The 13,134-nt window shown below is 31.1% G+C and overlaps 1 protein-coding gene across 2 annotated transcripts in view; it reads right to left on the reverse strand.

Moving 5' to 3' along the window:
* LOC143083107 (uncharacterized) overlaps window positions 1-12,794 on the reverse strand; it is a 30,040-nt gene extending 17,246 nt beyond the window's left edge. The window contains exons 1-4 of one of the 2 annotated variants that reach the window (XM_076259338.1): window positions 12,707-12,794; window positions 5,761-5,809; window positions 1,295-1,327; window positions 63-199 (exon numbers count right to left, since the gene is read on the reverse strand). In XM_076259338.1, coding sequence (XP_076115453.1) covers window positions 63-199; window positions 1,295-1,327; window positions 5,761-5,809; window positions 12,707-12,709 — 222 coding nt within the window. In that variant the 5' untranslated portion in view covers window positions 12,710-12,794. Of the gene's footprint in view, window positions 1-62; window positions 200-1,294; window positions 1,328-5,760; window positions 5,810-9,459; window positions 9,599-12,706 lie in introns of those variants that run through there. The other variant, XM_076259337.1, reaches the window with a different exon arrangement.
* Window positions 12,795-13,134: the final 340 nt, after the last annotated feature.

Genomic DNA, 13,134 nt, shown 5'->3' on the forward strand with positions numbered 1-13,134 from the left:
TTGCATTTTACAGATTAAGAAATTTACCATTAGGGCGGATATTCCCTTTTATATATGTTTACCTCTAATCCGCTGTAAATAAAATTCCGCCTTTTACAGAATCGCAAACATTTGTCAATTGTCTGGTCAGGTTGGTTCCATGAAGGATTTGGAAAATCATACAAACGAGATTCATCATCAGAAAAACATCCAACATAAGCTGTAAAATATGATGCAAATATATCTACTACATAATATCATATCTGAAGTCATTGTGTTTTTTTTTTATCTTACTGAATGATACAAAGAGTGCATTAGATTTTTAAACAACGAATTGACAACAACCCAAGCAGACTTTTGTGGACCTTATGCACGACATCAAAAGTTCAATGACGGATAAAAAGCTTAATTCACATAGTTTTTTCACTGATCCCCCCTCCCCCTTTCTTAACTTAATTTGGGAAAAATTGATTGACCCATATAGATATATGTAAAAATCAATGTCGGATAACCACATGTTGCAGCAGTTCAGCCCCCAACCCCCAAACTATTTGAAGTTTTTTTATCTTACATTGATCTTTTGATGTCGTCCCTTATAACCACATATTATTGATGTTTTGTGTTGTTCATGGTAGTACAAATAAGATTATTAATCGTTATTCTAAAAGTAAGGAGGAATATTTGTCACTTCACGTAGAGTTGATTTTATTTATGATTCTTGTTTGCTAAACATCCTGTTGCCAAATATACAATGTCTCATTTTAAGTTTTGTACATGTAGGACAAGAAAATTAACATGATTACAGGATCGGAAAAATTTGTCGACCAATATTAAAGAAGAAACATTTACACTGTCACATAAAAAGCAGTCTCTTTCCCATACGAATTCTACCTTTTGACCCTTCAGACGTATCAGAGACGATGGTAGTCAACTAAGGTTCAATGCAACTTATTTAATGGACTTATTCAGACACATCATGGCTGAGCGTTTATACATCCAACACAGCCAAACGAGCGATCTTCTTTAAACATGGTTTAGCATCTGAATGTGTGATATTCATATCATAGGGATTTCTTTTGGTGCTAAGTATATTGTTTTAAAACACCCTTGTCTACCCTTTCAAAAACAATCAAATTCGTTTCTTTGAAGAGATTATAACTCAATTGTAAACACTATTACTTTACTCTTTGCAAACGAAAGGGTTGAAAATAAGTAAAAACAATATAACAAATATTTATCCTGTATGAATAAGACAATTAATGTTTCACATTTGAAATAATTTGAACTATATTTTGTGGTAGAAGTCAAGCAATACCTCTCGTCGCCTTGCAAATCTTTATGCACATTTCTGAAAGAAAAATAAATTTGTAATAGAAAGAAAGTATACCTAACGAGTATTACTTATTAATTAGCTAAACATATTTTTTTTTAAGACGTCAAAGGAGAAACTAGAAATAACGGTTTAGTTTACGCCAAATAAAAAAATTTCAATTTTGTAATTATTAACTCTTTTTCGAGATGGCGATTGTCCTCTTGCAGCATATATGGCCATTTAACAACTTGTTTGACTGATTTTAGCCAATGAAGCCTTGTATTAACACAAAAGATAATATAAATAACATGTTAGCAGATCTCACAGACTCTGAAATATTTGTTTGCAAGTGTAATCGTTATCAAAACTATTCTGTACTATAATGTTTCTCGACGAGAAAAAGTATAATACTTAAAGTTTAGTCTTCCTTCTTATTAATATGTAGTCAATAGAACTAACGCAAATGCATATTATGTTATTGAGAGGTTATTGTTGTTATGTCCGTCATATTTGGTTTACATAAATTGTTTTGTTTTAATCAGACCGTAAGTTTTCTCGAGGAAATCGTCAAAACTTTTCTCATTTCGACGCTATTTAAATCTCAATACACTGGCGTAGCACACGGTACGGTTGGTACGGTTCCAATCGTACCAATATTTACTGCAGGTACGGAAAACTGTACCAAAAAAATTCAAAATATTAAAAATAATATGCTAGAATAGTATGCAAACTTCCATACAATAAATGTTTTACATTTACCTCTGCCTGTTTTCTTATAAAAGAAAGAAAAAAGTCTTTTAACATTAAAAGTACTGAGCACTTCAATGTACGTAACCGCAGTACCATTATCAATTTATTGATTTGCAATCGGAATTATTTAAGATGCTGTTGCGGATAATGTAGGGTGTTGTTATTCGTTCATGCGCCAATCTGACACAGACTGAATAAACTGAAACTGGTGGATAATCTGAATAATGCTATAGCTAGCAACAACCGCCAGCTAATTCGGAAAATCTCCACATGATGTTTCTAGTTCTTTAAGTTTAATGCATCAGTTTGGAACAAAATTCAAGGTCGAAGAAGCCAGCAGTTTTTCTTTTGATTAATTGTTGCAAGTTTAGATTCCAGATGATGTTGATATAAACCTCAAAGCATTCAAAACAATTGGAAATAGTAAAATTATTGTTTGCACAATGCCATATCCTTAGGTATGCAGGTAACCGATATATGTAATGATTTCACTCGTTGTTTTTTTTTAATAAAACCACCACAAGTCAAGTTCAAAATCAGTTGATTGATGTTTTATTTTCTTAACGTGCAGTTGCAAATATTTCAAGCATAATGTCAATTGAAATCAGAGGTAAGGGATTTTTTTACAATGTAAGATACCGTATTACAAAATTATAACCTTATAAATCAGGACTCAGGAATTGTTCTTTAAAAGTCGGGATTGGTTATGTTCGAGACTTCGTAAGACCTTTAAATCCATACTCCTTACTGCACTGTGGCTTTGTTTGAGTGCCCTTCCGTAACATAAACCCCGAACATAAATAACCATTGTTTCGCATATCTGTACTTCACCGGGAGTCAGTTTTCGTGAGACCGCCAATTTACTCGTTCCATTGTTTATTACAATTTATAGAAAAACTGAAGGAATGGTGTAGACTTTATGTTTGTTTTTTTTTTTTTTTTGTATTTTCAAAAAAGAATCTCGATCAAGGGACAAAAGACAAACCAGAGAACAAATAAGACACACGAGGACAAACAACACCATTCGACATTGAAAACTTAAATCAAATTAAAAACACGGACCCCTTAAAAAAAATCGTGCGACTTAAGGTGCTCCAGAAGCGTAGGCAGGTCCTTCTTGCAAGACAACCGTTGACCAAAATATCACGGTAATCGCTCTCTAGTAAATGTGCATATGACAAAATCGGACAGTATTGTTTTCAATTTTATTTCTATTGTGCGTTATGGGGTCTAGAAAGGTGTGTAGTCCCCAAAACACGTTGTTTCTGGGCCAGCAGTCCTATAATAAAATACTTCTAAGGTTCATATCATTTACACTCAACGTTTTTTTATCAAGTATTTTTTTTTTTACTATCAATGTTTAACCCGAGTTGGGGTGCAACTTTGATAGTAAAACAAATCCTATACTATCCGAATGGGGGTTCAACATTGATAGTAAAAAATATCCACTAAAAAACGTTGTATGTAAATGATATGAACCTCGGAAGTCTTATATTATAGGACTATAGGCTGAAGCGTATGTGTGTGAGGATTGCCGTAGTTTTTTTTTTTACACATTCCCGATCCTCGTTCATTTTTCTATTCACTATAGCTCAATAGTTGCTAGCCGCACTTTGATTGTTTTATTTTAAAAATAATAATATTAAGAATTTTGCGCAATGATTTGTCGAGATGGTATAGTATGACAGTATTGTTGATCATTGTTCTCATTTACCAATCTTGCTATGTAAATGACACAAAAATTATCAAAAATAGAAAACAAACTACAAAACCCGCAATACACAGACATTCATTTTTTTCAAATTGTCTTGTAAAAAATGCTGCTGTTCAAAAACATTTTTTATTGCCAGGAAACACTCAGAAGGCAGGATTTTAACGCTATAAAACCCAGAGCTTCTGGGGGCCCCCTGCCGTAATGCACTTCGTGACCCATATGTATAATTTGCCGAAACCATACCATTAGTTTAAGGCATGATACGCCTATGGAATAAATGGTATGAGTGTTGTTAAAAGCCAATTGCAAACGATATATTGTAACATGTGTAATTTCTTATATTCATGTCGTTTAAACTAGAATTTTTATGCTATTGTAACTATTATATTTATTTATGTTGGTATAATTTCTGTTATGTGGCCTGATAGTTTACAGAATAATCTTAGAACTGTGCATTTAGAAATCACTGTAACAATCACAGATACTGATAGAATTATTGGAACTTTCCATTTAACTGACTTAACGATTCCAGAATTATCCTAAGAAAAAATGCGTTATTTAAACTTCTACATTTTCCCAGAAACTTCCGTTATAGTTTTCTAGGATTTTAAATTTATAGAATGTTCTAGAGTTTTCCGTGATAACTATATATATATATATATACAGACAATGAAGTTAAACTTTTAGACTTAGACTTATACATCGATAGACCTAAGTATAATATTCACAGCATTTGGATTGACACTTTTATTCTTCAAAGAGCATCATACTAGATTGTGACCTCAGTAGTGGAAGTAATATTCTGATTGGATTCCGAAAAGTGTTCCAAATACAGATAAAAAGATTGGACTTATATTTTGACAGTTTAGTTGACAGTAATATTTGCGTAATACTTCTTGTAAACGTTTGTATAATAAATATTGTTAAATTTTATTATTGATTTGTGTCTTTTGTTGGCTACAATTTAAAGGTAATTTCTGGCCGTAACAGAGTGAATAAATGTCTCATTGGCAACTTCACCAGTTCTTCTTTTCATAAGAATGTTGTTTTAATTTTTCTTCGGTAATATCGTACCAACAAATGTCAAGTTTGGGATTTGTTCGTTTAGTGAAATAACGCAGTTTTGCTATTGTTCGTTTTATTTTAGTTTTACGCATCTTTGCTAGCCAGGGGTCACGGAGTAGAGGGAACTGTATCGTCATCCTTTGCGAACAAAGACTTTTACGAATTATGGATTGAATGCGCATGAAAACTGGTTTAATCTGTTCCACATTGTGTGCCTGTAGAAAGTCAGACTATCTGGACCATTTCTTGAAGTCGGGAGTTGGTGGTTGGTATGACTTGTTTTCTCTCTTTCAATTTAATATGAGGCAGGCATTACCTGTGAATGGGGACGAAGTTTGTTAAAAAAAAAAATTTTGTAACTTAAATATTTGTTCAAAAAAGAAACGGAAATACCGTAACGTTTCCGATTTTGGTTCTGTTGTTAGGGATTTTACTTGTGACGTTATTTAAGATATGACGTCATGTTCAATGTAAACAAAGAAACGCAATGCATCAGGTAACGTTTATTCATACCAAAAACAAAGAATGATTAAAAATGAAATATTGGTATTGTGTTCCTTGAGTTCCTATATTTTACTAGACTAATCAAAGTCTCACGACAACAAGACCGGAAGAAGGAAGTAGAGTTATGTGTTCTGCACAGATCCGGAAATTAAAAAACACGACAAAAAAAATGAACGATTTTGAGTTCATTAGTACAATGAAAAATTCGGGAAATTTTCCCGGATTTTTTTTTTTTTTTATTGAATTTTCTACTGTAATAGGGGACTTCGTCCCAATATTACGTTTGAACACCGATATACTACTGTTGCCTTTATTTAATGTACTATGTGGTAATCTTAGCGATTGGTGTTATCCTTTTGTGTATTATAGACATGTTTGATATCTGTTATCATGTGTAGCGTGTCATTGAGATAAAATAGATGAATATTTAACTTACGGTATCCAAGTATCAAAAGCCATATCTTTACACATTTATCTGTAGTCGTCTAAAATTAAATGTAATGACAGATTAAAAACAACTATGATGTCTTTATAAAATGATAGGAGCCTATTGCAGATGACTTACGAAAATTAAACGGGAAGGAAGGTACATATTATATGATAATATATTGACAAGTCTTCACGTCTTGCTATCTCGAACATTATAATACATACCTTTTAAGATAACATTAATCTATTCTTGCTACAGACAGGAAGAAAATACATTTTATTGTGGTTTTTTGGCAACCAGTCGATATATGGGTTTATTAGTATACGTTTTCAATCCTTTGTTCAAAGGTACGAGATAACATGTTTAGATAAATACACTATTGTTACGTGAAATTACGTGGAAACTTTGGAATTTGGGTTGTATACTAGTACAATACACTGTCCGTTTGTAATATTATAAGTGAAAGGTTTGTATAAAATTTAAGTTATAGATAATGCATATTTTAAGGTTTTTCTTGTCGAAGAACACACCGAGGTGTGTTCTATGACAAGAAAAACCTTAAAATATTCATTATCTGACTTATATACCGTAAAAAAAAAAATATAAAGATTTGCAAAACTTAGTATTCTATTTTACCGACAACACTAAAGTGGGATATTCCTTTCTAATGCGTTCATGTTTTAATACGCCCTACGGCTCATTTAGAATGTGAAAAAAAAACTCACTAATGAATCTATATATAAACCTTTTAAAAAATATTATCTATACACAATAAAAATATTACTGTAACTGCATGAGGTAAGACACAAATGTATTGTTACCATCCGATAACGGTGTATGACAAATACATTGTAAGTAATTTATTGTGCCACTTAGTTTATGGAAAAGGGGAAGGGGTATGTTTTTTTGTTCTATTTGTAATGTCATTTCTATCGCGGAAAAGTGGTTATTTTTTTAACAATTTTAATTGAATCGAATGAAAAATTTAGAAAGATTGTCTTTTGATCGAAAAGCAATACATTTTATTAACAGATAATCAGGATATAATTATATACCCTCCGCACCGACTCTTTTCTGAGTTACTTTAATGTTATTCAATAGAATATAAGATTATCATATTAGTTGATTATTTGATAGAGTAAAAGGTATACATAAATTTTAAAAAGTTAAGAACTGACACGAAGACGATTATAAATACATGTAGGTCACAGTATGATTTCCTATTCAGCGTTTATGTCCTGAACATGCATGAAATATTTGCCACTGGACGTTAAGCAAGCAACCAAAAATCAATCAACCTATTCAGGACTCAATAAGATTTTCAAAATCTAACACACGAATATGTTAAATCTGGCTTTTTATTTATGAAGGTCTATATTAAAATTCATCTCACATATATAACAATGTTTCTTTATTGTAGCGATAAATTAACAAAACTTCACGTTATTTGTTTCTAAAATTAAAATGCGGGCAATGAAGTTTTTTTTTTACATCAATCATCGATTGAACTTTAGAAAATAAATTTCCAAATCGGCAACAAAAAACTATCAGATGAACAAAATTTTGAAGTTAATTATAGATTGCATTTTTATCAAGGAAAATAATGACCTCACACAGGTCATTATTTTATGCCTTGAAGCATATTTCATTGAAACATGGTATCGTCCGGGTTGATTCTGAAAAAGAATAACCTGTCTTTCTGAAAGAAAATAACTCCATATAGGTATATAAATCCTGGTAACTATGATGAGTTTATTATTGTTAAGGTCTCTTTCACCAGTGTAACTACAAAATGTTTGAAATTGGTGAACATTTTTTTATATCTGAATGTTGATTCTTATTTTCAAGTAAAAAAAAAACATTGGTAAACGTTTACAACACAGCATCCCTTCAATACAGTTCTGTAATGCATCTGGTTCACTCGAAATCGCATAATAAATAGCAACTATACATACATTAACATACAGATCTAGATTGAGTTTTTTTAATTTCTTTATTCTTTATTGTTTTAGATATTTTTTTCATTCATTCTTTTTCCATTTTGCCAATTATTCTGTTACCTTTTTAATTGAAATCTACATTATTCTCTATTCTTTATTTGATTGGCCTATTTTTTTCTCTAATGTTTTGTTTTGACATTTAGTCTCATTTTTTAAAATGAACTATAGTTCCTTCAATGAATCTCAGATGGTCTGATTTATATGAGATAGTTGTACCATTGGCAATCAAACCACATCTCTTGATTTTATAGTGTTTAGAAATGTAAGAATCACAAGGAAATTATTGTTTTTGAAGAATTATTTCACAATTTTTTAACGATTTCTAAACAAATTATAAGTTGAACTACATGATATGGGTATAAAAAATATAGAGATGCGAGAATGTTTTAAATGCATTTTTTGGAAATCTATAATATGAATGTATAAAAGGCTCCACATTAAAATTTTGATTAATTCTTTCCATGCAGTTAATTGGAATATTGAAAAGACAAAAAAAAATATAAAAGTGTAACAGTTCTTAAAAATGGTCTTAATAAATTACAAACAACCTTACTTAATAAAGAGATAGACCATACAATTCTAAGGGGACAATAAAAATCCAAAGAACAAGAAAAAACATTAAAACCATAACCAAAATATGACGAAAATAATACGAAATCTACAAAATTTACAGGTTGAAACCGAGCCAAAAACATGGAGTGAAGATTGATTTCTCAATAGCTGTTAAACACTACTATTGTTCTATTTTGTGGCGGACATATAGGTGAAGAAAACTGGAATGCCTGAAGAGAATCACGAACCTTTGATGAGAAAACTGACAAACCTTGTCAACTAAGATTGAAGTCAAGCGAGCTTGGCACATACAAGATCCTAACTCACAACCTCAGTGTTGACACTCTGATGATACAATAGATAGAAGTAAAATGATCGTTGAACCAATGAGGTGTTTAAATATAACTTTCTGTGTTAAGGAATCTTGTATTTAAGTTTCTCTAATTCTTCGTCAATTTATCCCTTTCTGTACCCATTGTATAAAAAAATGTAATCAACGTGTGGTTCGTTTTATCTCAGTACTTCATTGGTTTAAATCCGATTATGACGTCGAATTTTCTTGCTTTTCCTTTGAATTTTCTATTGTGACGGCATGAAAGAAGACATCTTTTTGCAGATCATTCGAAAAGTAGGAATAAGTTTGCCTGCATAATGTTAGAAAATCATTAGAGAAAGATTCCACCGCTAAATCTTTTGTGACACGATATTTATCCACTATCAACAGTTAAATTTTAAATATTTAAAACGCTCGGGCAAGCCTGGCGTTTTAAATTAAAAAAAATTCAACTGTCTCGAGCGGGTAAATATCGTATTACACGCGATGCAGTGGTAGAATCTATATATAATATATTTTCAATCATTCATTATAATTGTCGGGTATGGTGGTGTTCTAAATATTTTGATTTATTTAAAGCTATAGTACTTTTCATCATGCAGAATTATTCCTGGGTCATTATGAATTAATTGTAGGGAAACATACTCGATAACATTGATTGTAACAAATATAGATTATCTTCACAGCCTTAGTTTTATAATAGTTTAAAAGCAGATGATTTTAAAATACATGTTATCTTGAAATTATCTGTGTCATCGACAAAAAGTACATAAAGATTTTATATAAATTAGGTTGATCAAATTTGTTTGTATAGCTTACCATATGCATATTGTCGAATGTCAGTTCATGTACCAAAATCATTTACTATCACAGTATCCATAAAAAGTCGAAATGGGGATAAAATAATATCATTATTCTCTGTTTTATTTTCATGTTTACTTCCCGATTTAATTTTGGCATTACACTGGATCCCAAAAATAACTGTCACATGTGGTAGGTGTGATTCCCGTACAAATGAGCAATGCATGAGAAAATGGAAACCAGTTTGAAATTAATGTAAAGCCTTTGAAATCTGAAGGATTTACATGTCGTTCAAATTCGGGATATGGTTGGTGATGAACTAGCTATTGTCCTCATAGCCAGAAAAGAAGAGAAGAGTATTTTTTATATAGAAATTTAATAAAAAGAAGATAGCATATGCGTAAAAGTTTATTGAACTTTCTCCTTTTATTCAAATTTTCAAATAATCTAAGGATGAGCAAACCTTTTAAATGTTATTTTTCTAACCTGCAATAATTTAAGAACCAAAATGTTAATTGCGTTGAAACCTAACTGTGTGATAACTTGGAAAGAAAGTTTTTTCATAATTATATAGTATAAATTGTGCATGAATATTCGTGACTATTGTCTCGAGTAGTAAATCAAAATTGCGTGATCGAAACACGAAAACAAGATAATGTGTAAATTTTTAAAACTTTTCAATAATAGAATTCAACTCTGTTATCCCGCGTGACTTTTTGGGTGAGCATGGTTACGCAGCATGAAGAAGATGAACGGGAATAATAAGGAAAGTTAAACATCTTAAAGGGTTATTAGAAACACCAAATCGTTTACTGTGCCTTCGTCTATTTTCATGGGCATCAATTTTCGTGGATTGGGGTGGGGGGTTATGATTTCGTTTATATTTGATATATTGGCTATGCCACAGTCTGCATACAATCTTTAAGAAAAAAGTATATTTTAAATTGAATATCTAAACTCAACTTTGACATTACCCACAAAATCCGAGAAAATCCGTATTCAGCGATATAAAAATGAATCCACACTAATTGAGCACAGTCGCTGAATTATCACGAACCATGTCTTTCCTTTTCCTTTCATTTCTATGTTTTATCTTTTCCAGATAGTCAATAGGATTTATGACAAAATATAGATCACTTTTATCTTCACGCCATTAGTTTATTAATCAGTTTAAAAGCAGATTGCTTTAAACTACATTTTATGTAAGGGATATAAGCCGATAACAGTCCATTCTGTAAAATATTGGACAGGTCTGAGGCCTCAGACCTGTCCAATATTTTACAGAATGGACTGTTAGAGGCTTATATCTTACTTAAAACATTGTTTAACACGTCGATAAAAGTTAAAATAAAAGAAAAGCCAGCAAAGATTTATTTTCATCAAGTATGAAAATTGTTTTGTGAATAAACTTTCTTTACATTAAAATATATCCTACATGTTGGCCCCTTTAAACAATAACTGAACTTAATACAAATAGACAAAAAGAAAGTACAGCTGAAGGTAAACAACATGTATTGCTACATGAAGAATAACAGTAAGACACAGGGTATGTGTATCGTAATTTTTACGTGCGCAAGGACTACTCACATTTTCTGCTCATAGTGTCCGTGGATACCATTACATACGGTTTGTGTTTCAAAATGGATAAAGTGATGAAAGTATATTTTAAATGCAAAAACGAAGAAAAAGATGTCGTTGCATGTATTAGTGATTGTGTTGTTTCAAACTTTGGATTAAAATCAAATGTGTAATTGGAATCTATTCAGATACAGTATTCAGTGTGGATTACAAAGAGGATATAGACAAAGCAGCTAACAATGGTTAGTTTTATATATATTATATTTCAAAATGTAGTCCTCCTCTTTTAGTTTCTTGTTTCTTCTTGGGTTTTATTTTTACCAAGTGAATGAAAAAAGAAAAAGAATAGGATATGAAAACAGGTTCTTGTTGAACCATATCGAGTGCACCGCAGTCGATTTTAGTACAAATACATATTAATTAATCTGAACAAATGAAGAAATAGCAACATGCAATCAGTTATATTCTTTTATTGGATTTTTCAAGAGACTGTACCCAAACGGTACCACCTGAATACACCCCCCCCCTTTCTGTTTTTTTTTTCTTTCTGCAAGGTCGTGTCGCTCTTTTTTTCGTTTATTTGTTTATTGAGTCCTTTGTGTTTTTGATAAATGTTACCGAAATATATTCTTGTCTCGATCTTCTTTTGAAAAAAAAATCTCTCATAAAACGATCACTGCAAAAAAGTGCGAATCGGAAACACGATTGGTTTGTTTGACAGATAAAATGAGGTAATGTGTTCCTTTATTCTACTTTCCATATTCATCGTGGTTCATGAGCGAAGTGTAGCATTATATTTATATTTAAGCAATAATATCAGACTTAAAAAAACAATATTTCTTAATCAAATTAGAAACTTGAATATTATTAAAACTATTATAGTCCCCTAGTTCATGAAGGAAGTTCAAAATTCGCACTTTCTACACAGGATAAGGTTTAGTTTGTTCATGGCCCTTGTATTGTAGCATGATCTATCAAATTAAAAAATAATTACTTCATTGCTTTATTCATTTTTAATTGTAGTTGAAACTGATGTTAGGAAGAATAAGAGCAACACCAGAGGTCAATTTTGATAGTCTAAAGACGGATGAGGATAACTCTTTTGAAAAAAGAAATAAATTCATAAAATCCAAAGAACAAGACTTTCAACGAGCATAATCAACTTATTGAATTAGTCTTAAAAGAGACAACCCCAAAACACGAGAAAATGGCTGTGATATTAGTATTGGATGTGTTAAAAATCAATTTGAAAGTGATTTCTTTTCCTCAAGAAACCGTTTTGATGAGTGACAAAGTTATTGTATTGGAAAGTGACTTTAATAAAATGTTTTTATTTAACTGTCATTTGTTCTTTGGTTGTATTTAATGTTTACAAGATGAAAACAATTGGGGTATTAATAGGTTTTTTATTTGAGTAATTTAACTATCATTTACCTGTAAGAATCAGTTATGCTACCTTTAGCTGTCCAATATTTTTAAGAAAGAGGAGGGCTATTCTTAAAAATATTGGACAGCTAAAGGTGACATAATGGTTTCTTACAGGTAAATGATAGTCCAATCGCTGAAATAAAGAACAGGTAAAACAATAGAATGACGTCACAACAATGTTTTATCTTGAAGTCATATGTTTCGTCGTCAAAAAGAAAAGTGCATATACATTTTTAAAAAGAAAATCTAAAAAGCTTACCATGTTGTCAGTTCACTTAACAATAATCATTAATTATAACAGTATCCATAAGAAGTCGTAATGGTGATACAATATTATCATTATTCTCTGTTTTATTTTCCTGCTTACTTCCTGATTTAATTTTGGCATTACACTGGATCCCAAAAATAACTGTCACATGTGGTAGGTGTGATTCACGTACAAATGAGCAATGCATGAGAAAATGGAAACCAGTTTGGACATACAGTATATCCTTTGAAATCTGAAGGATTAATCAATGATCCAAAATCGGGAAATTGTTAGTCAGACGTCTCGGGGGAACAATGAACTAGCGATTGTCCTCATTGCCAGAAAAGAAGTGTGCTCTATTTATATATATATAAATTTATGGGGAAAAATAAAAATAATACTGTATGTGCGTTAAAATGCAGTCGATTTTTTCCTTTTAT

Source organism: Mytilus galloprovincialis, chromosome 7, assembly GCF_965363235.1.
Source record: "Mytilus galloprovincialis chromosome 7, xbMytGall1.hap1.1, whole genome shotgun sequence".
NCBI lineage: Eukaryota > Metazoa > Mollusca > Bivalvia > Mytilida > Mytilidae > Mytilus > Mytilus galloprovincialis.